This window comes from Schistocerca americana, chromosome 3, assembly GCF_021461395.2.
Source record: "Schistocerca americana isolate TAMUIC-IGC-003095 chromosome 3, iqSchAmer2.1, whole genome shotgun sequence".
NCBI lineage: Eukaryota > Metazoa > Arthropoda > Insecta > Orthoptera > Acrididae > Schistocerca > Schistocerca americana.
The window spans coordinates 570,222,496-570,248,162 of record NC_060121.1 but is presented as its reverse complement, the minus strand read 5'-3'; the positions used below and the strand labels follow the sequence as shown (position 1 = coordinate 570,248,162).

The 25,667-nt window shown below is 41.7% G+C and overlaps 1 protein-coding gene across 1 annotated transcript in view; it reads left to right on the top strand.

Moving 5' to 3' along the window:
* The window catches only part of LOC124606228 (lateral signaling target protein 2 homolog), a 321,923-nt gene that overhangs the window by 236,260 nt on the left and 59,996 nt on the right, over positions 1-25,667 (top strand). Inside the window, exons 2-3 of the mRNA XM_047138204.1 lie at positions 9,567-9,713; positions 22,520-22,651. Of these exons, the coding sequence (XP_046994160.1) occupies positions 9,567-9,713; positions 22,520-22,651 (279 nt within the window). The remainder of the gene's footprint in view (positions 1-9,566; positions 9,714-22,519; positions 22,652-25,667) is intronic.

Here is a 25,667-nt window from a genome sequence, read left to right as displayed (position 1 = left end):
TCGATGCTGGGCCATCAACAAGAGTCAGGATGCGAACCATTCAACGAAACATCATCGAAAGCTTTACGCCTCGCCTGGGCCCTGCATCCATTCATCTCCGTTGTGCATTTCGACGGACTTGGGCAGGTCCAGCAGAACAATGCGACGCCACACACGTCCAGAATTGCTGCAGAGTGGCTCCAGGAACACTCTTCTGACTTGTAAACACTTCCGCTGGCGACCAAACTCCAGACATGAACATTACTGAGCATATCTTAGATGCCTTGCAACGTGCTGTTCAGAAGAGATCCCCTTCCCCTCGTACACTTATGGATTTATGGACAGCCCTGTAGGATTCATGGTGTCAATTCCCTCCAGCACTACTTCCGACATTAGTCGAGTCCATGCCACGCATTTATGCGATTGCAGTTTTCTCGGGGTATTACACTGATGAATTCTTCTCGGGTTATCAGCCTAGTGGTGAAGATGATGGGTACGAAACTCGTTGAAACGTTGCGACAAGATGACGCCACCACGCGGCTGATAACTCAGGAAGAATGCAGCATGCCACGCATTTTCGTGGCACTTCTGCGTGCTCCCGGGGTCCCTACACGATATTGGATAGGTGTATCAGTTTCTTTAGCTCTTCAGCGTAGATAGATCATTCGTCGCAGGACTCGAGAATTTCAACGATTTCTGCGTGTTACTAATAATGATACTGGCAAAATATCTATGTGACATAAATGGCCATATCTTTCGATTACATTGACTTGGAAGCTTAATTTTTATTATTGTTTCTTATTTTCTTATTTTTTTATTTTACATCAATTCCAACTTTACGTCTACTCATTTCTGAGACACAGGGGTCTTCGCAGGCAGGCGGGCAGACGGATGGGCCGACGGCACCGGTTTCCGTTTTTACGAGTTGAGATGCGGAACCCTAAAATGAAGGGCAAGCAGATCTTAAAGTTTAATAGGTACACTCCATTAATAATAAGCTATCTTTACACCATCTAAATGTAATATATTAAATTAGAAGGAAAGCAAGGGTGAGGGGGTGTTGCCTTGCTGCTGCTTCCGCAGGAAATTCTCGCGTCCGTCGGCCGTCGTAATTTAATATATTATTATTGTTATTATTATTTTTTGATTGTTGCCGACTTACGTGGCGGGCCTTCATAAAAATGATATTTAAGTTGAACAGTGTAATAAACTTTTCATATAAATTTCCTCGGCTAGTCAGTTGACGTTAAAGCAAAAGATCTTTAGTTATTAATTACAATTGCGGCCCACACACGCGCGAGAGTATTTTTCTTACCTCCGTTAACCATTGTATTGTAGTCAGAGTCCTGGCTCTGGGTCTCGGCTATGCTACTGAAAATAAGAATCTTAAACCTAAGTATTTCTGCAACTTTGTGCGGCTGTGGAGAAAAATTAATATTATGCTAATAGCGGGCGAGTTTTCCGCTTCCGCTAATTTTTCATAAGTTAATATCGCCACGTAATGGCGTCGTTGGCTGCATCGGCCGCTGCGATTGTTGAGCTGTAAATTACTTGAATGCAGGTTAATTCAAGGAAGGCGGACATGAAATCGGGATCACCTCTTACAAATTAAAAGTGAACAATAATATTAAATCAGTATATTATATGCTTAACTCATACAAATATGCTTACATTCGTCAGCACACGCAAGATGTCCCTCTTGACACATTCAAGACAAGCGAAGAAGTAAGGTCGACTCAAAAATTAACAAAAGAGTGTAACTGGGCGTCTCTTTAGATCATTCTGTCATAAATTATTTCTTTGCAATCTAAACCTACACAGAGAAATTATTATTTTAAGGCTACATGAGAAAAAAAAATCTCTTACAAATTATGAATGTCTTCTTTATAAATATTGTCTTTTCGTAATATGGCACTGGGGACGCTATAAAATCCTTGTTTCATTTTTACTCGACAACGCGAACCGTAGACCAGACAGCAGCAGAAACTAATTTGGACATGTGACTGCATACAACCACGTTCCGGTTCGCAGTAGTGCGTGTCACGGGCTTGCACGGCTGTGAAGATATGGAGACAGCTGCCTCTGCCTCTCCTCCACCCCCGTCTCTCCCCCCTAAAAATAAGCTTTTTATAAACCGAACTCGCATGTTGCGCCGCCAAACAGGGAGGCGTATCAGTTCAGTATCAGTTAGAAGAAAGGCAAAAGATATAATGGACACTGAAGAGTAAGTCACCTGTTATGAAATACCAAAAGTAAGAGGGGCTTTTCTTTTTCTCGACACCCAACCAGTCACAAAACAAAAACCACTGTGAAAATGAAAAGTCATTTATTTACAGCATTTAGGTACACCTTCCTGGGAATAGGTGCCAGTATTTACGCGCCAGCATTTTGGAATGGTCCACTTCCGGAGCTGTTCGATGAAGGATCTGAGTGATTTGGGGATCCTATTTTGGCAATATTCTGTAACTCTTCACGTTTGCCTTGGATGCAAGACAACGCCGAAATAAATACCGTGCACAAGAAAAGAAGATACACGCTGAGATCACAAAAGTGATGCGATACATCCTACTATCGTGTCGACCGTCCTTTTTGCCTGACGTAACGCAGCTAATCGACGTGACATGGACTCAGCAGGTCGTTGGAAGTCCCTTGCAGACATAACTGAGCCATACTGCCGATATAGCCATCCATAACTGCGTAAGTGTTACAGGTGCAGGATTTTGTGCACGAATTGACCTCTCGGTTGTGTCCCATAGATTTTCGATGGGATTCATGTCGAGCGATCTGGGTGGCCAAATCATTCGCACAAATTGCCCAGAATGTTCTTCAAACCAACCACGAACAATTGTGACCCGGTGATGCGGCGCATTGTCATACAAACAAATTTCATCGTTGAATGACTGCAAATGGTCTCCAGGTAGCCACTCGGCGATCGGTTCAAGTGGACCAGAGGACCCAGTCCATTCCACGTTAAAAACGTCCTCACCATTATGGAGCTAGCACCAGTTTGCACAGTGCCTTGTTAAAAATTGGGGTCCATGGCTTCGTGGGGTCTGAGCCACACTCGAATCCTACTGAACGAACTGAAATCGGGACTCATTTGACCAGACGACGGTTTTACGGTCGTGTAGGGTCCAACTGATACTATCACGAGCCCAGGTGAGGCGCTGCAGGCGATGTCTGCTGTTAGCAAAGGCACTCGCATAGCCAATTAACGCCAAATGCCGCAGCACTGTCCTAACGGATACCTTCGCCGTACGCCCCACATTGATTTCAAGCAGTGTTGCTTGCCTCTTGTAACTGACAACCGTACGCAAACGTCACAGCTCTCGGTCGTTAAGCGAAGGCCATCAGCCACTGAGTTGTCCGTGGTGAGAGGTAATGCCTGAAATTTCGTATTCTCGGTACACTCTTGTCACTGTAGATCTCGGAATATTGAACTCCCTGATGATATCCGAAATTGAGTGTCCCATGCGGCTAGCTCCAACTACCATTCCGCAGTCAAAGCCTGTTAATTCCCGTCATGCAGCCGTAATCACGTCGGAAACCTCACATGAATACAAATGACAACTCAACCAGTGCACTGCCCTTTTGTACCTCGTGTTCGCGATACTGCTGCCATCTGTATGTGCATATCGCTGTCTCATGACTTTTGTCACATCAGTGTAGTTTGCGAAATAGGATGAGTCTGCTTGATCGTCTTGTACTTTCACTTCTTCGCTAACGCCTTCTGCCATTATTACACACTTAAATGAGCGAATGTAAGGTTATCGCGAAATTCACTTTGGGTCGAGAGAGTGCTGGTGTGTATTGCTCTGTACAATATTCCATAGGGAGTAGGCTGTGGACTAGGGCGCTGTCAAGGGTATTTCCCCGGCGTTGGCGTGAGGATTGATCATTCGAGCTGCGCGTGACGTGCGTTGTGTTAATGCTTGGGACACTCCTCCGTCATATGCCTTTCCAGACCAGCCAGCGGACGCAAAGTTTCTTCACAGTACTTTTTTTACAAACCGGATCGCTAGATTCTACACTGACAAGCGAAAGCGATCCCAGCCGCGCAGCGTTCCGTAACGGTGCCTCTGTGACAGTGGGACTGCAGATTGCCATGGCCCCGAAAATTTGTAGGCCGAATAAAGAAAAATGCGTGCCAGTTTCTTCGCGGGCAGATGCAGATGCGCAGTGCGAAGAGCGGTTGAAACATCTGGAGTTGTAACTGGACATACATCCCCTATTATTCTTCAGCTTATTTCACAGCCGTATTTTGTACGGACTCTAAATTGTTGAACACATGCTCGCTTATGACTACTTTTTTTGAATATCGAACAACTTTCCTATTTCCGCATGAGTGCGTGGATATTTGGAACTTCTCCATGTACACAGTATTTCTGAAATGTATAATTAAGTGAACTGTGTTTGCTCCATTTTCTTCGTCTTTCGTACTCGTTTTTATGTTGCGTTGGCTCAACTTGGACAATAGGCGCTGGAGTGCGTGTTTCATTTATAGTTTCAGTGGCTTTGAGGTGGTGGATGACCTTCGATTTTGGTGGCACTTAGTGATAACGGCGAAATGCCGAAATCAGCCGATTTTGTACACGTGATTAATAAAATAAATGTACATTCATTTTACAAACTTAAACAACAGCAGACAGCAAAACTCTTTCAGCCACTAGTCGTAAGAAAACAATCTTCGACATTAAATGACAAAAATTGCTATAGGACGAGTCATGTAAAACTTAGTTCGCACTTTTCGTGCACGGAACGCAAAACATTGTTGAGAGCAAGTACGAAGTGCATCAGGTATCTTGACTTAATTTAGCAGTGTGTCAGATGAAATACGTCCTTTTACAGGAACTAGACGTCCGTCAGTGGCGAGTCAGCATCAAGCAAAAATGTATAATGAAGTGAGCTGTGTTTGCGTCATTTTCTTCGTCGTTGACAACCTGAATATTCGTACTTCTTAATGCCTAAACGCCTTAGTGAGAAATGACGGTACCCTAAGTATTCTTGTTATAGTAGAGACCGGGACAGGTTGGCCAACTTTTTTCTTGATTTTTTCCTGCTTGTATTTTGAATGTTTCCACAGCCCTTTTTATGTAGAAACATTGTTGTATTGTTTCAGCATGTTTACAACTACATAATTATGGCGTGTAATTGATTTTTTATTCATTAAAAAATATGTATCACAATATTATCACCTGGGGCAACCTACCCCACCCATGGGGTAAGTTGCCCCAGCAATTGGAGCAAGCTAGCCCATGTGATTTTATAATTTACGACATTGGTTATTTAATTGAAAACATATCGACTTTCATATACACAATTTAATTTAATTTAATACAAATTCTTACAGCTTTATAACAAAAACTACAATTATAATTCGTGTTACCATTGTTGCAATAACAGTTTCACAGAAGAGCATCTCCAGAACTTTAATCAGTGCTAGTCTTGATTGTTCGATAGGATCTTCACAGTTGAAACATTCATGAAGTCCTTTCACGTAATTTTTTTACACACGACAGTCGTGCCAACCGTTTGCAACTTGTGTATTGAATCCATTCATTATCCGGATTGCTGTGAGAACATTGTTTCACACCTAAGACACAGGGCATCTTCATTTTGAAGAATCTTGTTACGAATGCCTGCTTTCTTTCTGCGCATTATTTGAGGAGCTTTGTAATGACGACAGCCACTTCTGCGCAGAACATCGATATTTCTCTGTAAAGTGTGTTTTCTTTTCTCACTTTGGAGGCTGGTCGTTCGCTCTGTGATGCGTCTTTCGCTGGAGTGTATGCCAGTATTGCTGAAGTACTACTTCGCGTCTTTGATGTCTCTTTTCTTTGTTGCGACTTCTGAAATTTCAACTTCTTCAGGCATTAGTAAGCACGGTTTTTCACGCGATGTGACGTTTAACTTAACAGGCGTTGTTACTGACAAAATAGGGCTACTATTGTGTTCTTGAGCAGTTGAAGGGCCAGCTTCACCAATCAAACCAAAACCAACAGCATAAGGACCAGGTCTATTTGTTATGTTTGAAGACAGACAGTCACTATCTGTGAAAATGTCCCTGTTTAAGGGGAAAATATCTATCACTTTGAATCCAAGCAAGTATGTTTCTGGGCGTAATTGTGTTTGGTAGTGCAGTTTTGAACTTAGTTTTATATATTTCTTCCATTATATTTGATGGTATTATTAAAGTAGCTAAAATATGAAGTACAACACTGCAAAACAAAGAAACATGCTACTTGAAATATTTCTGCGTAGCCAAATCTATCCCAGAATTTTTGTGGCTTTTCAGGTTCTAAATCTTTGAATTTTTTGCAGTATCATTCTAAAACCAAAACGACAGAATGGCTGTGAGGAAAAATATGATCACGTTCGAAGATGCGTGCGTATCTGATACTTTAAAATATTTGTCCTCCAATGTGCCATAAGTAATAATTTCAAATTTGTATTACAATCGTTAGTTGCATACATGAAGACAAGTTATTGGTTTTGGAAGGAAAAAAGCAAATATCGAATAAAGTTACCAGTTTAAAATCAGTTCAAGATACAATTTTCTTACATAAAAGTGCATTGAATATGACCTAGACTTTGATTACGTTTGACCTATTAAGGTTAATTAGAGCAATCACTTAGAAGAAGACAGCGCCGCAGGTTGGCATGTGGGCCGACTTGCCGTATTTAATTGGGCCATTGTGGCTCATCGCCATATTGCAATTTTACAGGGTGTTTCAAAAAGGACTTTACAACTTAGAAAATTCATATAAATGAATTCATAGTACCTACAGAGGTGATAGTAATGTCAATTTGTAGGGAAATACGTAAAGTTTGGTCTCGCGTATTTCGCTAGTGGCGAATCGCACATTAAGGATCACTAGTGGCAGTTGCGTTAGGAATGTCTGCCTTCACTGGACCCGAGCGTGCTAGCTGTGTGTTTTGGTTTGAAGAATCGAAGTCGGCGACAACAGTTCAGCGTAGCTTACGTACGCTAAAAATCCTCCTAGTAGGCCCACGATTTATGAGTGCCATAAATGGGAAATCGTCAGGTCGTCCAAGCACATGTGACGGCGTAGTTGGGCGAGTGAAACAACGTTTTGTCAACAGCTCTATGAAATCGACCCGCCGTGCATGTCGCTATGTGCAAATCCCGCTTGCGTCTGTTTGGTGAGTGTTGAGAAATCGTTTGCATTTGAAACCGTAGATATTGACGATCGTACAAGGAATAAAAGGCACTGATAAAATTGCTCGCAAGAACTTCTGTGCTGATATGTTAAATCGATCACATGAGGATGGAAAATTTTTTGCACAAAATCATATTTTGTGACGAATCGTCTTTTCACTTAAGTGGCAAGGTTAACATACATAACTGTAGAATTTGGGGCAATGAAAATCCACATCAAACACTGAAACATGTTCGTGATGATAACCCAAAACCGAACGTTTTTGGTGCATTGAACAAGATGAGATGTACGGCCCTTCTTTCCGTGAGAGAACCATCAACAGAATAGTGTACCTGGACATGTTACAACAATTTTTGATACCACAGATCGACGAGGATGACCAAGAACTAAATGTTTACTACACTCTAACGTCCGGGATTTTCTCAGTGACTGCTTTCCAGGTCATTCGGTTGGTCATGATGCGCCAGTTGCATGGCTGCCACATTCCACAGGCTGACACCACTTTTTTTTTTTTTTTAAAAAAAAAAAAAGCAGAGATTCATCAAGGATATCATGTTTGTACCTCCTATGCCGGCGTCTCTACCTGAACTTACAGCAAGAAATTACGCCGCCACTGAGCAAGTTACACCCGCAATGCTACAGCGAATTTGGGAAGAAATTGACTTCCGATGGGATGTGTGCAGGATAACAAACGGTAGCCACTTGCAACATCTTTAAGGCAGAGAAACTTGATATGTTCCCCTACAAAATAACACTAAACCCAGCTCTAAATCTTCTTAGAATAAATTTATATTAATTTTTAAAGTTGTAAAGTCCTTTTTGAAACACTCTGTATTAGCAACACCAACTGGGTTGCGTCCTTGTGGAGGCCAGAGTCCCTCCATTGCAGGTTGTTTTTACCCCTTCTCCCTGTTTCTTGCTTCTCTCTCTGTGGTTTTTGTTTCTTGTCCATAGTAGTGTTCGTCGCCTTTCTGTCGTTCTTTTGGTTCTTCCTTTTCTCCTGTTATTGTGCTGTACGTCTCCTTTCTTTTCTTCTTCCCCTTGTGTAATTATTTTACCGATGACTTCGCAGTTTGGTCTCTTCCCCCCCCCCCCCCCCCCCCCTCCCTTCCTCTCTTTTAAACCAATCAACCATTACGCTCTTTCACTTTTGTTTATTGAATGCAGCTAACCTTACAAGTGAGAAAGTATCTTGAGGTACCTGCACTCCTGCTGTATTCACTTTCACAAATTTAAAAAAAAAAAAAAAATGCCAACGGGAGTAAAAACTGAGATTAGAGGACAAACCTTATACTAGAGACACGACCATAAATGTGATAAAAGCAGCAGTAATAACCATTGACAACACTTTTCTCCTTTTTATGTTTTTTCGTCTCCAATTCCGCTCCCGAAACCCATTTCTGATTATCCACTTGTCCACTTGTTTTGACGCTTGTAATGGAAAATTTTCTTGTGAACGTTAGAAAGAAAAAGTTGTTATTAGCAAATTCTTTTGAGGAAGCAAAAAATGATCAGAAACTGCATACATGAGGAGCAGATCAGTATCAGTTCGTCACATGAAATTTCGTATGTTAATTACTCTCGCCACTTTGAGAAAATTTTTCTAAGTTAATAAAAATGGGTAGAACAAAGTGACTCGAATAAAATCACAGTATTATGTAACTTATTCTGAGAATTATAAATCTGTAATAAATATATTGCACATTTAAGTTTATTGTGCAGTGCAATAACTGAGTACGGTGTTGGTCATTCCGTGTATTGTTTATTATTAGGAGAGGAGATATTAAATTTTCGTAAGGCAGCCTAAGTTATGAAGTGACTTTACAAATTGCCCTCAGAGATAATTGTTTTCCATTATTTCAGCTTGTAGGGCAAGTAAATGGAGCTCATGGAAGAAGCACAAAACAGATTTTCTAAAGGCCCCTCCCAACTAATAAGCAGCCAGCTATTCAGACCTCATAGTCTGATTTAAGACGCACAATTCACCGTCAAAATTGCAGTCCGGGGAACTACATTCTTTCTTGTAATTAACCCTAGCTGTGTTGTGTTAATTAATAATTATTATGAAGAAGAAGAGTTCATAATTACAAATGACTACTTCATTATTCCTTACTGTGACTGCTACTGTTTTTTTTTTTGCTCAGCCAGTGTGGGAGTAACATCGGAACATTGCTTGACTTCACATTTGTGAATATAAATTTTTTTTTCCAAGCTCAGTGTTATTTTACTTAATTATTAACTATCATTTATAACGGAAACCTTACAATTCTGTGCTCTTTATAAACTTCTACTTTTTAAGTTGTACATTAATTAATCAAGTACTTTCTAAATATTCAAATTGTAGTTTACATGTTTACAGTGACACTGTTTCCAGGTTTTGAGAGAAAATTTCTTTGTGTCTTGCAGAAGGATGATCCATCACTGTTGGCACAGTTCTTCTACGCTGATGAAGCATTGAATGTGGTGGCTGCAGAGCTGGATAGTTTTGATGGAAGGAAAGATCAGGAGCGTTGTCTGGCACTTGTTAACCACCTAAGACAATGCCAGCACAAGGTCTGTATTTTACACGAAATCCCCATATACTGTCACAGAACACATTATTGGAAAAGAACGAAAGATTTGGCTTGATCAGCATTTTAGGTGTAGTAATATTTTGGTGGGCAAGAATTGCCTTTTGTTTTCAGTACTGTGTAGCTGTAAAATCCAGAATATAAATTGTTCATACATTGGCGGAAAAAAGTGCACCCTTTTAGGGCATATGGAGTACACGAAATCATGACATTTAAAGATCAGTAGCATAAGCGATTCTGAGATACCAGGTATCGACTTAAGCTGCAACACTCACATTAGAACGTAGTCTCAATTGTCCGCAATGCAGGCGCTGGTTCTGGCATCTAGTAGATCGTAAAGATGGCGAATACTGTCTCGGGATACCTTATGCCACGTCTGTTCGATCGGTTCACACAGTTCTGTAAGAGTTGTTGGTTGACGAGTCGCACTAGCCACTTCTCGTCCCATCGTATCCCACACGTGTTCGTTTGGAGACAAGCCCAGATATTGTGCTGGTCAGGCAAATTGCTGCACGCCTTCTGAGCATGTTTGGTTGCACGGATAGTGTGTGGGCGAGCATGATCCTGTTGGAACAACACATCACCATTGTGTTGCAAGAACGACAAAAGAATGGATCTATCAACATTCAGCACATGCTGAGTGCTGGTTAGCGTCGCGTCCAGGGACACCAAAAATATGAGAGAGTTGTAGCTTATCGCACCCCAGACCATTATGCCTGGGGTCGGGCAATTGTATCATGAACGAAGGCACTCCACGAGACACCACTCACAAAGTCTTCGTCGTACGCGCAAACGATGAGCAGGTGTGTGCAGCAGACTGCTTTCTTCGCTGAAGACAACGGTGCACCATCCTCTGACGGCAACAGTCGAGCTGTGTACGTCGATGCTATAGCGTGAGTAGAAGACAGATTGGAGGTATGAATGCCGGTAGCCGTGCTGTTAATAACCGGCTCGCAACAGTTCGTCTTGACACGTCTTGGCTCACAAGCCGTATTACCCGTGCTGTGGTAGCATTACGATCTGCCACTGCTGCCCTTACAATACGACGATCCTGGCGGCCGCCTGTGCATGGGAACATCCATAACCACGTTTACAGGTGTGGGAATGTGCACGTGACCACTGCTACCAGTATTGTTCCACAGTTGACGCATCACGTCCAACTTGCGTGGCAATTCTCCGAAAGGACCGTTCCGCCACTTGGAAGGCAACTGTTTGACATCTTTCAAACTCCCTTAGTTGGCTGAAGCGAACCGAATGTGTCTCTGTGTCGTAGTTGCCTGCTTACTTCATACTCTTGCACCACACGGAGCCTTCTGGCTGTGAGGATTATTTATTAGAGGATAGACACAGATGTTGCCCTGGTAGCTATGCCAGTGCGCTGTCTGTTGTTGGACGTCGTCAGAATCATTATCAGTACATTCATTCTCTCCCATGCAGCATATGCCGTCAACGGATCAAAATCGGCGTTCTCTCTCCAGGTGTACTATTTATTTTGGGCTGTGTACACTGACGGGAAAAAAATTGCAGTATCGTGAAGGAGTTGTGCGACATAAACAGAAGTTGGTAGGTGGGTTTCTCCATCTGAAAGACTATGTTAATTCAGATTTCGTGACAGTCGTAGAAGAGTGGCGCTAATAGTGCCACTGTCAGGATGCCAGTCAGGTTCGCTTTAAATGCATGCTGTACCGGTCGTGGAAGTTAGTTACCTCCGAGATTAGATGTGGTGAGTAGGTACTAGTAAAGAAAGCCTTTAAGGCGACATAGGTGCCATTTATCAACAAGTCACTGAGTTCGAATGAGGTTGTGTAATAGGTCTACGAGAAGTTGGACTTCTTACCCTCTGGGATATTGCAGAAACACTTGGCAGGGATGTCATTGTGTGCGATTGCTGGCAGCAGTGGTCAGGAGAATGTATGGTCGCAAGAAGACCGGGTTCTGGATGGCCAAGAGGCACTACCAGGAGGGAATGGTTCAAATGGCTCTGAGCGCTATGGGACTCAACATCTGAGGTCATCAGTCCCCTAGAACTTAGAACTACTTAAACCTAACTAACGTAAGGATATCACACACATCCATGCCCGAGGCAGGATTCGAACCTGCGACCGTAGCGGTCGCGCGGTCCAGACTGAAGCGCCTAGAACCACTCGGCCACACTGGCCGGCACCAAGAGGGAATACAATCGTTTTCGGTGTATGGGTCTGCTGAGTTGTACTGCCTCTGCAGCAGTAATTTGCACAGCAGTTTGCACCATAGTGTCACAACAAACTGTTGCAAATCAGTTACTTCAAGGACAGTTCCTACTCAGCCGCCTTGTAGCATGCATTCCAATGACTCGAAACCACCGCCATTTGCAACTTCAGTAGTGTCAAGCAGGGTGGAGATCTGTTGCCTTTTCTCATGAAAGCTAGTTCTGCCTCAGTGCCAGTGATGGCCACGTGGTGGTTAGGAGGCCAGTTGAGGGCCTGCAGTCAGTCTGTCTGCGTCCTAGACACACTGGACCTACACCTGGAGCCTGGAGTTTGGGAGGGGGGGGGGGGGATGCAATTTACCTCACGCACCCTGACTGCAAATATGTAAGCATTCGAGGGGCCTTTTCCAACAGTATAATGCTCGCCAACATACTGCTTTTGTACCCCAACATGGTTTGTAGAGTGTCGACACGTTGGCTTGGCCTGCCCGATCACGAAATCTGTCTCCAGTCGAGCACAAATGGGACATCATTGGGCAACAACTTGAGTGTCATCCACAACCAACATTGCCCGTCCCTGTATCGACCGACGACATGGGAGGGAGAGGCTTGGGACTCATCACATAAACTGACGTCCAGCACATGTACAACACAATGCACACACGTTGGCATACTTGTATTCAACATTCTGGTTTTTACACCGGTTGTTAATGTAACAGCATTTCACATTTGCAATGGCTTACCTGACACTTACATTATCCTGTGATCTGACAATATTAATCACTTAAACATGTTACCTAGACAAATGTATTCACGAAATTTCATTACTCTACATTAATTATTTTTCTGTTGCATTTTCCCCCCCCCATGAGTCTATGTTGACTGTTACACAATTGTCATGAGTTACTCTTTTACAATATACACTGATGATCCAAAACATTGTGACCATCAGCTTAAAAGCTTGTTTGTCCATATTTGGAACGAAATACATCAGTGATTTTGTGTATCACGGATCTGGCAGCTTGTTGGTAGGTTTGTGGAAGTATGTAGCTTTAAATGTCTATGCACAGATGATGTACTTAGTGAAAATAAGTAGTCGCTGATATGTGTACGCAGTGGTGGCACCTGATAATGATTCAGATGGGTTTTGTTGGATTTATATCAGGCGAATTTGGTCTCCAAGACATCAACATGGGTTCCCTATAATGTTCCTTAAATCACTGTAGCACGGTTCGAGCTTCAAGACATGGACATTTATACTGCTACAAAGATGACATCGCCATTGGGGAAGACATAAAGCATGAAGGGATGCAGGTAGTTTGCAGCTGTCAGCACGTGTTCGACTACTAACACAGGCCCCATGCAAATGCGTGAGAATGTCTCCCATAGCAAAATTCTGCTCCCACCAGGGTGTGTCCGCGGTGCCGTGCATTTTTCAGGCCTCTGTTCTCCTTGATGAGGGCGTTTATAGAAGCGACCATTGACCTAGTGTAGCAAAAATGTGGTACACCCGAAGAGCCGACACGTTTCCATTGATTGACGGTCGACTCCCGATGGTCTTGTGCCAACTGCAATCGTAATTGACAGTGTCATTGGGTCAACATGTGAACATTGAGGGGTGGTCTGCAGCGGATCTCCGTGTTGAACAAGGTATGATGAACAGTGTCCTCTGAAATACTTGTGTGAGCACTAGAATTGTTTTTTTTTTGGCAGAGATGCCACAGCTCACCATCTATCCGACTTTACAGAGTAGACAAGCTTCCGAACCCCACGTTCTGTGAAGAGTCATGGACGTCTAACAATTTAGTGCCTAGTGTTAGTTTCACTGTCCTCTTACCTCTTTCTGTAGATGCTCACAACAGTAGCATGTGAACATTCAACCAGCTTCGCCCTTTTCGACATATTCATTCACAGGGTTTGCATTACCATGTATAATCATCTGTCCTTTGACAGTCACTTATCTCAGTGGATTTCCTCATTTGCAGCCCATACCTTTGCTATGGTGATCCCCTCCATCTTGCCTCTGCTGCACTTACGTACTTTTCATAGCGCATCACATGCCTACAATGTCACCAGGTGGCGTCCAACCTCCGTGGCCAGTGGTCATAATGTTTTAGCTCATCGGTGTACATTACATATTCTAGATGATGATGATGATGATGATGATGATGATGATGATGATATTCATAAGAAATACCAATATGTGATGACTTCATATGCCAATATCCAGTGGCTAGTAATTGACAAAGTAGATAATAGTTCAGACATATATGCCATAGTGGCTGCTTATGGTAACCACTAGCTTTCTCCAATGAACATTACCCCTGTGATGTCGAGGGCTAGAATAGACTTGCAATAATTCCTTGCGTGTCAGAAGCAGGGTCTCGGAGGAGTGTTCTTTGACTTAAGTCCACTTTTATGGTTTGACCTCTACTTTTCTAAATTTCACAGAAGTGCGGACTATTTGGAGGAGAACACCTTACATGGTGGATAATCTACATACCGTGTGCTATGATCTCATGCTCCTGGAGAGAAGTGTCATGATATATCCTCATGGTTATAGCTCCCTGACAGTGCAGGGACCACACTGCTAATTCACCAGTTTGTGCCCCTGCGGCAGTGTGATATTTACACAATGTTTGCAAAGTTTGACGTCACATCGATTGCATGGAGTCATTAACACCTTTTCTTAAAATAAAGTGCCTTTTAATCTTGCATTTTCTTTTCCCTCTTGAAAACCAAAGAATACTGCTGGTAGGTTCTACCACTCAGTCTAGCAAGAGGGCTCTTGTAGTAAGTCCTCTTGATTCTGGAATATCTCAGAGTTCCAGGGTGTATAGTAACAGAATGCATGCTGCTAGGTAGAATGTGTTTTTGTTACCTAAAAGGAAAGAGGGTAGCTTTGAAAAAGTTGCACTTTTTTACATTCAAAAGGGTTTAAATGGGATTGCACGTACATTAAAATCTGTTAAGTGGTTGCGAAATGGACACTCTTGATCGAAAGCTCAAGTTCCCAAATAGCGACAAACCTTCAAAAAGACAAAAGAATCAGGGAATATGCCACTGAGATTGAGATCCATACCACCTTTAACTACAGCAAATGCGTTTTGACGTGTAGGGATCTGGTTGACGTTCCCAAAGATGAAATTAAAAGCTGAATCGGCACAAGAAGGCATTGTTGATGTCCATAGTATAATGACAAGGGTTGATGGCGATCTGGTGAAGCGAGGCTCATTTATACTTACTTTCTTACAGCATGAAACTCTCAGGGAATGTCAAGGCAGGTTTCCTTCACCTAAGCATGCAGCCTTACGTCGCCCAACTCATTGTGCTGTTTCATGCTACTGTTGGTTGTAAGGGAGAAGCCACTCGTGGCAAATGAAGTAAGGCCATCCAAATATGAGTTGCTCCTTTGAAGTGTGTGAATTACTCTTGGGATCACCGTGTCTGGAGTAGGAACTGCAGCGTATATCTCGAAGAATGAAAGACACAAGAACTTAAAATTATGAAGCACATCCCTTATGGTGAGATGGAAAATATGTTCAAGGCCATGGCCATGCCAACAAATGTGCCCTCTATTTTATGTGACTCAAATGAATATGGTGCCCATTGTGAAGTTTTGTGATTTATTCAACATGTTTCCTAAGATTTTAGGGAGATCCTCTTAATGTGTTAAGAGTGAGTGACTGGCTCACCCCTGTTGTTTATAAGTGGTCAGCCAGTCATATTTCTCTGTGCCATGCATATAGCTCCTCTGTCATTTTACTTATGTTGTAATTCTATTTCCATTGTCTTAAGGCATATGAGATAGTGGTCATGTGGGTCAGCATGAGTGAGATGGGAGTGAGTGTCATTTTATAGGTTACCTCCTCACTGTGTGACAAAAATTTTAGCCATTTTATTCCCATTCATTTCTTGTAATAAGTGTAATCTCGCCATTGCATGCACGCGCGCACACACACACACACACACACACACACACACACACACACAAGGGAAGCGACATCAGCTCCCTCAACTCCCACACCAATGGCATTGTCAATAACCTCTCTGTCAGTGCAGCTAGAGATGCCTCATACTCCCCAATATCACCAGGCAGGAGGATACGTGCTAAGGTGCCCCCTCCCTTCCAGGATGATATGGACCAGAAGTCTACTGCCAATAAGTGGCTGAAAAAGCCACAAGCTGTGGGTCATAGAAAAGAATGGGTCTCTTTTTCCCAGAAGTCAAGATAGGAAAATCCTCACAGGAATCGAAACCTTAGAGGAGCAAGAAGGGAAAAATTGAAGGGTATACCAAATTCTATGAGTCTTCATGGCACTCTAGGAGACATGATTTTTAGAAACCTAACCTCCTTCTGTTAAAAATTTCAAATCCTACAGTAAAAACCGTGTTAACACTCAGAGGGTGTCTAGATGAGTCTGTACACTCATAGGCTCCTGACAACTTCATTGAGCAGGTGCCAATAAACACTGTATTGGAAGCTGTGGCTATTAGTGTCCACTAGTCATTTATGGTAGCAGTATGTAATATCTGTCTACCCCCAGACACACATATAACATATTGCCAGCTGATGGAGCTAATGGAACAGCTGCCTCCACCCTTCCTTCTATTGCGGGACTTCATTGTCTACAAGCCTCATTGTGGTTGTCAAAACACATGTAGCAATGTCCAACTAATAGAGTATATAAGTTCAGAAATGGAAGTCTTCCTACTTTACACTGGAGCAGCAACACATTTCGGAACAGCCCATGCAATGTAGTGAACCATAGAAATTACAGTGTGCACTCCGAGAACCTCACCCTTAATCTGGTAGTACGACCATGACAACCTCTGTGACAATGACCACTTTTCTATCACTCATTCTGTGTCATATCATGGCTCAGTGGAATACATGCCACGTTGGTCACTTTGAAAAAGCAACTGGCAAGCAACTTTGAAGCCAGTCATGAGGAGTGTATTGAAGGAGAGGTGCAAGATACTATTTACATGATTATACATTGCAGGAGCAACATTATCTTAGGCTTCAGGTGCTCCACATCAGAAACACGTCCCATGTGGTATGAAGAAATTGCTGTAGCTATCATCAAGTGTCGAAGTGCCTTTCAGCAACATAAACACCATCGTTCTACAAAAGTTTTATAGCATTCAAGAGACTTGTGTGTAGGCCTGGTTTTTAATTGAAAAGTGGATGTGGAGTTGTTGGGAACAGTATGCATCATCTATGGGAGCCCACACCCATTGCCTCAAGTACAGACTAATTTCTGCCACATTTGCAACTGCACATCATTCACAGTAGTTCATGGCATCTTCCTCAGTGGTGAAATCTGTATTGAGCTTGTGGCCATTGCCGAAATGTCCACACACAGTAACTACCAGTTTTCTGATTTCCTGACCTAGTTGTGTGTACAGGACCTTCAATCAATCAATCAGTGTTCTATTTAGTGAATGGGAGTTCCACAATTATTGTAAAGAGTGTCGACACGCAAACCCCTGACATGATAAAATCCACAATCAGATGCTAAGACACTCTAGCAAAGGCAGCGTAAGACACATCCTCAGCTTTTTCAATCATATTTGGTGGGAAGAGAAGTTTCCCTCCCCAATGGTGGAGGGTATTATTATTCCTAACGTGAAAGTGGGAAAAGATTTAAATTTTAACAGATTGAAACTTCCTGGCAGATTAAAACTGTGTGCCCGACCGAGACTCGAACTCGGGACCTTTGCCTTTCGCGGGCAAGTGCTCTACCATCTGAGCTACTGAAGCATGACTCACGCCCGGTCCTCACAGCTTTACTGGCAGAAGCGAAGGGCAAAGGTCCCGAGTTCGAGTCTCGGTCAGGCACACAGTTTTAATCTGCCAGGAAATTTTATATCAGCGCACACTCCGCTGCAGAGTGAAAATCTCATTCTTTTAACAGATTGTTGAGCTATCTCTCTTACTAGTGGACTGCGCAAATTATTCATAAGAATGGTCGATCGATGACTGTGCTGGTGCCTGGAAGCCAGAGAATATTTATTGCAGTTTCAAAGTGTCTGTTGGGCACTCTGATCCACAGCAGACCTATGATTCATCTGGAATCTGCAGTGTGCAATGCTTTCATGCTTTGCCAACACGTCGTCATTGTGTCCTTCGATCTGCAGCAGGCGTACGGTACCAGATTGTGCCCTCACATAACACTGCATGAGTGGGGCTTCCAGAACCGTTTACAAATTTTTGTACAGAATTTCCTATCTCTTCCACCGTTCCAGTTCTGGGTAGCAACCCTCAGCAGCCAGTATTATGTATAGGAAAGTGATGTCCATCCTGGATCAGTCCTGAGGGAAACTCTCTGTGCCATTACCGTATATGTTATCGTGACTGCAGTGAGTTGCAGATTCTCACTGTCACTGTATATGGATGACCTATGCTTGTATTATAGCACTACATCATTGCCCACCACAGAGTAAGCCTGTTGATAAAATATCAATATAGATATATTAATACTTTTCCAAAAAAAATTTCGATGTGAATCAGCAACATCTCGTTCCCCAATATATTGATATCAGAAAGGCAATACCAAGTGCCAATATTTTCATTTTACATTATGTTTTCAGTATATACTTGAAACTGTTCTTTTGAAATTATAGTAGAACATCATTTTACTTTCATTGTGGGATGAGTCTTACTATTTTTTGAGCTTTCAACACATCCAGCCTTTCTCTTTGACTATGTGAGGCAATCATAGGCGGCACAGAGTAGTAGTCCAATTACACTGGGGTGGCATTGTGAATGGAATAACAAGTTTTAACACAACTAGTGTGCTATTTCTTCACATCAGCATTCTTCAAAAACAGTTGTTGAAAATGATGAACAAAAATCTAAATGACAAGATTGGTCTTTGCGGTGTGCAGACACATGAGGGGAAATGCTGACATAATCAGGGCTTGGCACTATGAATAGAAATGGCAACTTCTAACTTCACCATGCAATTTTGACACTACAGCTGCTAGGTGCTGGCGTTTGTAGAAATGAAAAAAACAGTGAAGTCGATATGATGTGTTCTGGACAAATCCGATGTGTGACGAAACTGAACGACGGACCCACTAAACACCTTTCATTGTGCCAGATTCAGACAGTTAACATTGTTAGCAAAATGGTTGTCACCAAGCATGAATGAATGTGCATCATTTTCATTTCAGTTCATGCTATAAGGGGGATAAGAAGGCTTTTAGCTTGTTGATTTACAGAATATCTAATAATAAATCAATACGCAGCTCTAAAACCAGCACTGTATTAACAATGTGCAAGTGATATTTTTATAGGCTGATACATCAGTATTTTTATGGCAATATATTGATACTTTTTTTGATGTATCAAGTGCCAATCGTGATATTTTTTAAATATCGGGGCCCTGAATCTTAGATGGTAATTTTCTCCCACAAAAACACATGCCTCGTGCTGTTTTGTTGACTCGGGACTCACATCCTCACCCAGAACTTTACCTCAGTTACCAGTTACTGGAAGTAATTGAAAGTTTAAAATTTTTAGGCGTTTTATTTGACAATAAGTTAACATGGTTACCATGTGTATGCCAGCTCAAGGCAAATTGCGTGAGGAAACTAAACACCCCCCAGGTTTCTCTGGAGTTCTCCTATTGGTCAACAAAGCTTTGATTTATACTGCCTGGACTAAGGATATTTTGCCTTTAGGTTTCTGAGCACAGTCAGTGCTGAGATTTTTAGGCCCTGTCTGCCTCCGTTGTGTCCATCTGGCAACTGGAGCCTTCCGTGTGAACCCCATAGACAGCCTTCAGGTGGAAGCTGGTATCTCACCACTGAGGGTCAGATACCAGCAACTTGTAGCAAACTTTAAGGTTACAATCTGTCAGTTGCCTACCCATACATTTTACTTAGCACTATTTCAGAATGATCAGTTCAGACCATTCACTAATCTCCAAAAAATTCGGTAGACCAGCTGGGATATTACTGATGGCTCTGCAAGGATCTCCACCTGTCCTGTGTACAGTGTCCCGCCTCTCAGCAACCCCCCCCCCCCCTCCCCCAAGGCATGCATATCTTAGTAGTACCCCAGAAATCTTTCAATTACCCAGACCCAAGACCTATTAATTGACCTTCAAAACTACTGAACCACCGTAACATTCATCTGGAACTGAGCCACAGGGGCAATCTGGGAAATGAACTACCTGACAAGTTAGCTAAAGAAGCAACTATAGAAGAGAAATTTGAACTGGGTAGAGACCAAAAATTGGAACTGCGACATCAAATTTTAAAACACGGGATACAGAATGGGAGGCTACCACTGCACTCAACAAATTGAGGGTAATCAAAGGGACCACTAATATGTGGCATCCTTTCCTCCAAGCCTCTCATGAAGATGCCATTGTACCATGCTGACTATGTTTTGGCCACACTAGACATTCCCATGAGACCCTTCTACATCAAGAGGGCAAACCCCCGCCCCCAATGCAGCTGTGGTATCATTTCATGATAGTTCATATTCTCTCATTATGTGTTCTGCTGGGTGACCTTAGACAAACGATCAACCTGTCTAGCTAATAAAGTCATAAGTTTCCTGAGAGTAAGTGGATTTTATAACAAAATATAATTGATCTCGACATTCAGTGTCAAGGAGTGGATGTGAGGGGAGTACCTCTCACTGTAGTGTGTCCTGAGTGCCTCCCCCCCTCCAAATATCTCTCTCTCTCTTTCTCTCTCTCTCTCTCTCTCTCTCTCTCTCTCTCTCTCTCTCTCTCTCTCTTTCTCTTTCTCTCTCTCTCTCTTTCTCTCTGTTTCTCATCTAATAAGCCCTCTAATCATACAGTATTCTTTTTTCCTCACCCCATTGTAAATGCGCCGATTACGAAATTTTGTGGTGAATCTCTCAGTGATCAGGTATAGTTTTAGCAGCTTGGGTCCCATCTCTCTTTTAACCATCTGACATAAGGTACTTTCTTGCAGATTTTTGACTGCAACAACCAAGTCACAGAGCCTGTAGTTGACAATTCTTCTTGTCTCATTTAACATCATTTCACTTGAGTTTTCCGTGCGTCAAGGGAATGGTAACTGAGATGTTTAGTCCCTTTAAACCCATAATGATATCGAAATGGTGATTATGATGTTGGGTCACTGTGGAACGATGACTGAAACACCCATAGCAATTCTGACAGCAACAGACATGCAGTTAGTAATACTCATGTATAATATGTCATTCATAGACAGTGCAACAAGCACAATGTGAGGGGCTAAGACTTTTGTCTCCTGTAACATATGAATCATGAAAGGTATTTGTAATCTCTTTTCATGTAAATGGAAATTTTTGGAACTTTATTAATATTGAGATACAGCCCTTAACTTTTGTTTTTTAAGTGGAACTGTTGTGTTTTTCGGTTTTGAATAGCTTATCTGTTTTAGAGTGATTCAGTTGGTGTAACTGTCTTGTAAGTATAACATGAAATTAGCATGTAAATTCATATTGATTGTGGGATTTTTTGAGCTATTGCTGCAACCATCTGAATGGCAAACCACAGGGAAGTTTATACCATTCTACATGTAAAATAGTTGCTAAGGCAAGCAGTGCAAGATGTTTACAGCTAAGTTGATAGTATGGAGATCTGCTGGGCTGTGCTCTATTCAGTTGATCACAACATCAGTACAAAGATCCAAGTATTAAATGTAATTTTACCCTGTAATTTCTTGTGAGATCTACAAAAGAGTTAAGACACTGACATTTTTCTTTTACAAGAATGCAATTCTGGCTCAAAAAATACCAGTATTCTATTTCTATTAAAGCCTGTGTCTCAGTAATGTATGAAGTCATCCATGAAGTTAGGTGAACATATTGGTCTTTCTTTTATGAGCTCCCAGTCACTATTTCACAATGTGAAAAGAGATAAAAATGTCTTTAATAAAACAGGAATTATTTGAGCTAAATATAATTGTTTCATTCAATTCAGAACATTATTCAAAAGAAACAGCTTTTCAATTCCCTTTAATATTACCTGGTTTATTAGTTCCAATTTTTGGTTAAAGTCCTTCAAACTAGGGCAGTTATGACATTTTGTGTCAGGGTTTGTTCTCCCTGCCCCCATCCCTGTGGTCCCCCCCCCCCCCCCCCCCTACCTACCACCTCTCCATACACTTGCATATGCGTGCACATGCACTGATTTCAACCATATAGAAATTATCAGTAACAACTAGCAACCTAAATGATAAATTTAGAAAGTTGCATGTGTATTTTCGAGTATCATGATGTTAAGACATACCGTAATTTATTTCTTAAGAGAAACTAAAGTATTGAACACTGTGTTGATGATATGTTGTCAGTGAATAAGTGTGCCTGCTATGTCAAGTAAATTCATGTGTAGTTGTTGGACATGATAACAAAATATTATTCATCACTTTCAGTATGATGCATGTAAACAAATAACTTGAGCTAAGATGTGATTGAGACCTGTTTTTGAAGTAGGATGTTAACTGTGAGCTTCACATAGTTTGAGATGTGTTGCTGAACTATTTAACACACAGTATACTTTTAAATAGTTCATATTTAATTAAGACATTTAAATTAAATATAATATATAGTATGGATATCTTTTTAGGTACTTACAATCTGCAACCGCATCATGGATGATGTAATTCCATGTGATCGAGCAAACAGAGATTTCCGTGTGAAGTTTCCAGATGATGTAATGCAAGAAAATCTCGCAGGACAGCTCTGGTTTGGAGCAGAGGTTAGCTATTGTTTAAATAATGGGAGTGGTATGACACACACTACACCTTTCTCCATTATTTTTTCTTGCCATCTGGTACAAAATATTTGTGATCCATTTACCGAACAGCGGAGGCGTTGAGTCGGAGGTATGCACAATGAAAAGACTGCTGTATGTTTAAGATGTCGGCGAAAAGGCCTTTTTCCGAAGTGAAAAACACACACACATTCACACAAGCCCAACTCTCGCCCACATAACCACTGTCTCTGTCCTCCATGGTGGCCATAGTGGCCAAAGGCGGTGTGTGTGAGTTGGCTTATGTGAATATGTTGGTTTTTTCTACTTCAGAAGGAGGTCTTTCGATCAGTAGCTTAATTGTATAGCAGCGTTGTTGTTGTGCCTGTCTGCGACTCAGTGTCTCCTCTATATGTGAGTAGCAGTCTACCCTTTTCCTAATATTGTTGTGATTCATTTACTGTTTTTATATTGTTCTTTAAATAGTTTGACAGTCATAAAATGCAGCAATGGATAACATTTGCCTTTGTTGTAATGTAGTTTTGTACAAATTTGTGTTTGCATGTTTCAATCATGCAAAAGAACAAGCAGATTGTAGAAATGGGTTTAACACAATGCACCTCTTACAAGTTATGAACTAAAGTATAGAAATGAAAAGTTAGTGTAAATTGACACTTCGTGTGGAATTCATAGACTTTGAGAAAGCTCTCAACTTGATTTCAGTGGTATCATTACTGACAATCCCTGAAAAACAAGGCATTGTTTTGACATATATTAGTACTCTGAAGAATATGAGTTCTGTTCAAAAAAAATTCCAGAACATTTGTAATTTTGTGCCAATGGTGTGTTGGAGTGAACTGCAGTTAGCATCCCTGCACATGCTTGCATTGAATGTGTAACTGCTGAAAGTTTCATTGTTGTATGTCTGTTAGTTATTGTTCAGCACTGCATTGAGTATAACATAGTGTCACAGAGTTTGCGATTTTAGAGATAGCAGAGCTATAGGAGCAATGCATCTGCATTACATTTTGTGTGAAACTCAAGAAAACCTTTACAGAGAAACACCAAATGAAGCACAAAGCTTACAGGGATGACTGTCCTCAGTATTACGAGTAACTTCCGTCTGGCTGTTTTTAAACTGTGTGAATCAGAGATGACGCTTGTTCAGGATGCCCTTCGACATCTACCGATGATAGTGATGACAAGAACGTCAACGAAATTGTGTGCGCCAATCGAAGACTGACTATCTGAGAGTTTGCACAAGAATGTAACATTTCAGTTGGATCATGTCATGAAATCCTGACACAGCATCTTGAAATGAATTGTGTTGCCACCAGATTCATTCCATGGTCCGTGAGCCAAGAACAGAAAAATCTTCACCTCACAATCTGCGAAGAGTGCAAATGAGAATAACATGTTCCTTAAGAGGATCATTACTAGTGATGAGATATTGTTCTAAAGTTACGATGGTGAGACCAAGGTTCAATCTTCACAATGGGTCGGGAAGAGTTATAGAGGCCAAAAAAAGCTCGTCAGGTCAGGTCAAATGTCAAAGCCATGCTGATAGTTTGACTTCGAAGGATTACTTCATGATGAATTCATGCCACAGGGATCAACAGTTAATTAGTTGGGACTATTGGGATGCCTGGAAGAAAATGTGAGAAGGAAACGGCCTAAAATATGGTGAGGCAATTCACGGCTCTTGCATCACGATACCGCACCCACACGTCATCCCTGTTAGTGCATGACAGTTGCATGAAAAACGAAATCACTGTGCTTCCTCATCCTCCATACTCTCCAGACCTGGCCCCTGCAGACATTCTTTTATTTCCAAAGTTGAAAGCCCCACTGAAAGGACAAAAAGTTGCAGTGATAGACGAGATAAAAGAAAATTCACAACTGGCTCTTCACACGATTCAGCAAGGGGCATACCAAGACTGCTTCCGGAAGTGGAAACAGCGTTAGGAGCATTGTATCAATTGTGGAGGAGAGTATTTCAAAGGAGACAATGCACAATAAGTGAAAGGTAAGCGTAGAAAATTTTTATGGACGAAGCTCCGCAATATTTTGAACAGACCTTGTGTAAACCTCGGTGCTACAGCTTCTAATAGAATTCATCAGGACAATGGGGACTTAGTAAGAGGAGATGTGTAAATATATTTTACATTCCCAACAGCTCTAGATCTGTAAACTGAGGAAATGAAGAATGAATGTGTTAGTAGGACATGTTTCAATCTCCCTATGAATGTAGGAATTTTTGTATTTTGGAGAATTACAGACAATGACTAGGTGGACACCAAAAGAATAAAGCTAAGTAACCTGATGTACCTTTGGTGAATTTAAATTGATGAAAAAGCCAAGCTTCTGAGGTGTTTGAAAAGGAATGATGGCAGTGAGTGTGTCTTCCCATTTTCAAACTGAAGATAGCCCAGTGAAATGCTTGTGGAGAAATGTATGTTGGCTATTACTGGAATATATAGAAAGAAAAATGTCTATTTAAGGAGATAAACAATGTAGGAGAAGATAGATTGCTACTTACCATAAAGATAACACGCTAAGTTGCAGACAGGCAGAATTAAGAGAGAGCCACACATAAGCTTTCAGACACAGCCTTTGTTGGAAAAAGAGAAATGCACACCATTCATTCACACAAGCAAGCACATCTCTTGCAAACATGATCTCCTACTCTGGCAGCTTGGGCCAGGATGCCCGAGCATAAGCCCAAGCCTGAGCTGGCGGTCATGTGTTTATGAGGTGTGCTTACTTGTGTGAGTGAATAGTGTGTGTGTGTGTCTCTTTTCTCGATGAACGCTGTGGCAAATAGCTTACGTGTAAGTGTTGTTTAATATTGCCTGTCTGCAACTTGGTGTGTTATTTTTATGATAAGTAGCAGTATATCTCTTCCTACAGTGTTTGTATTTCTACTTGGAGTTTGTATTGTTTTATTTAAGGAGTTAGGCATTTTGACTGTTGCTTCACAATATGTGTATTCCTTCATAAAGTTAGTTAGAAAGAATCCACT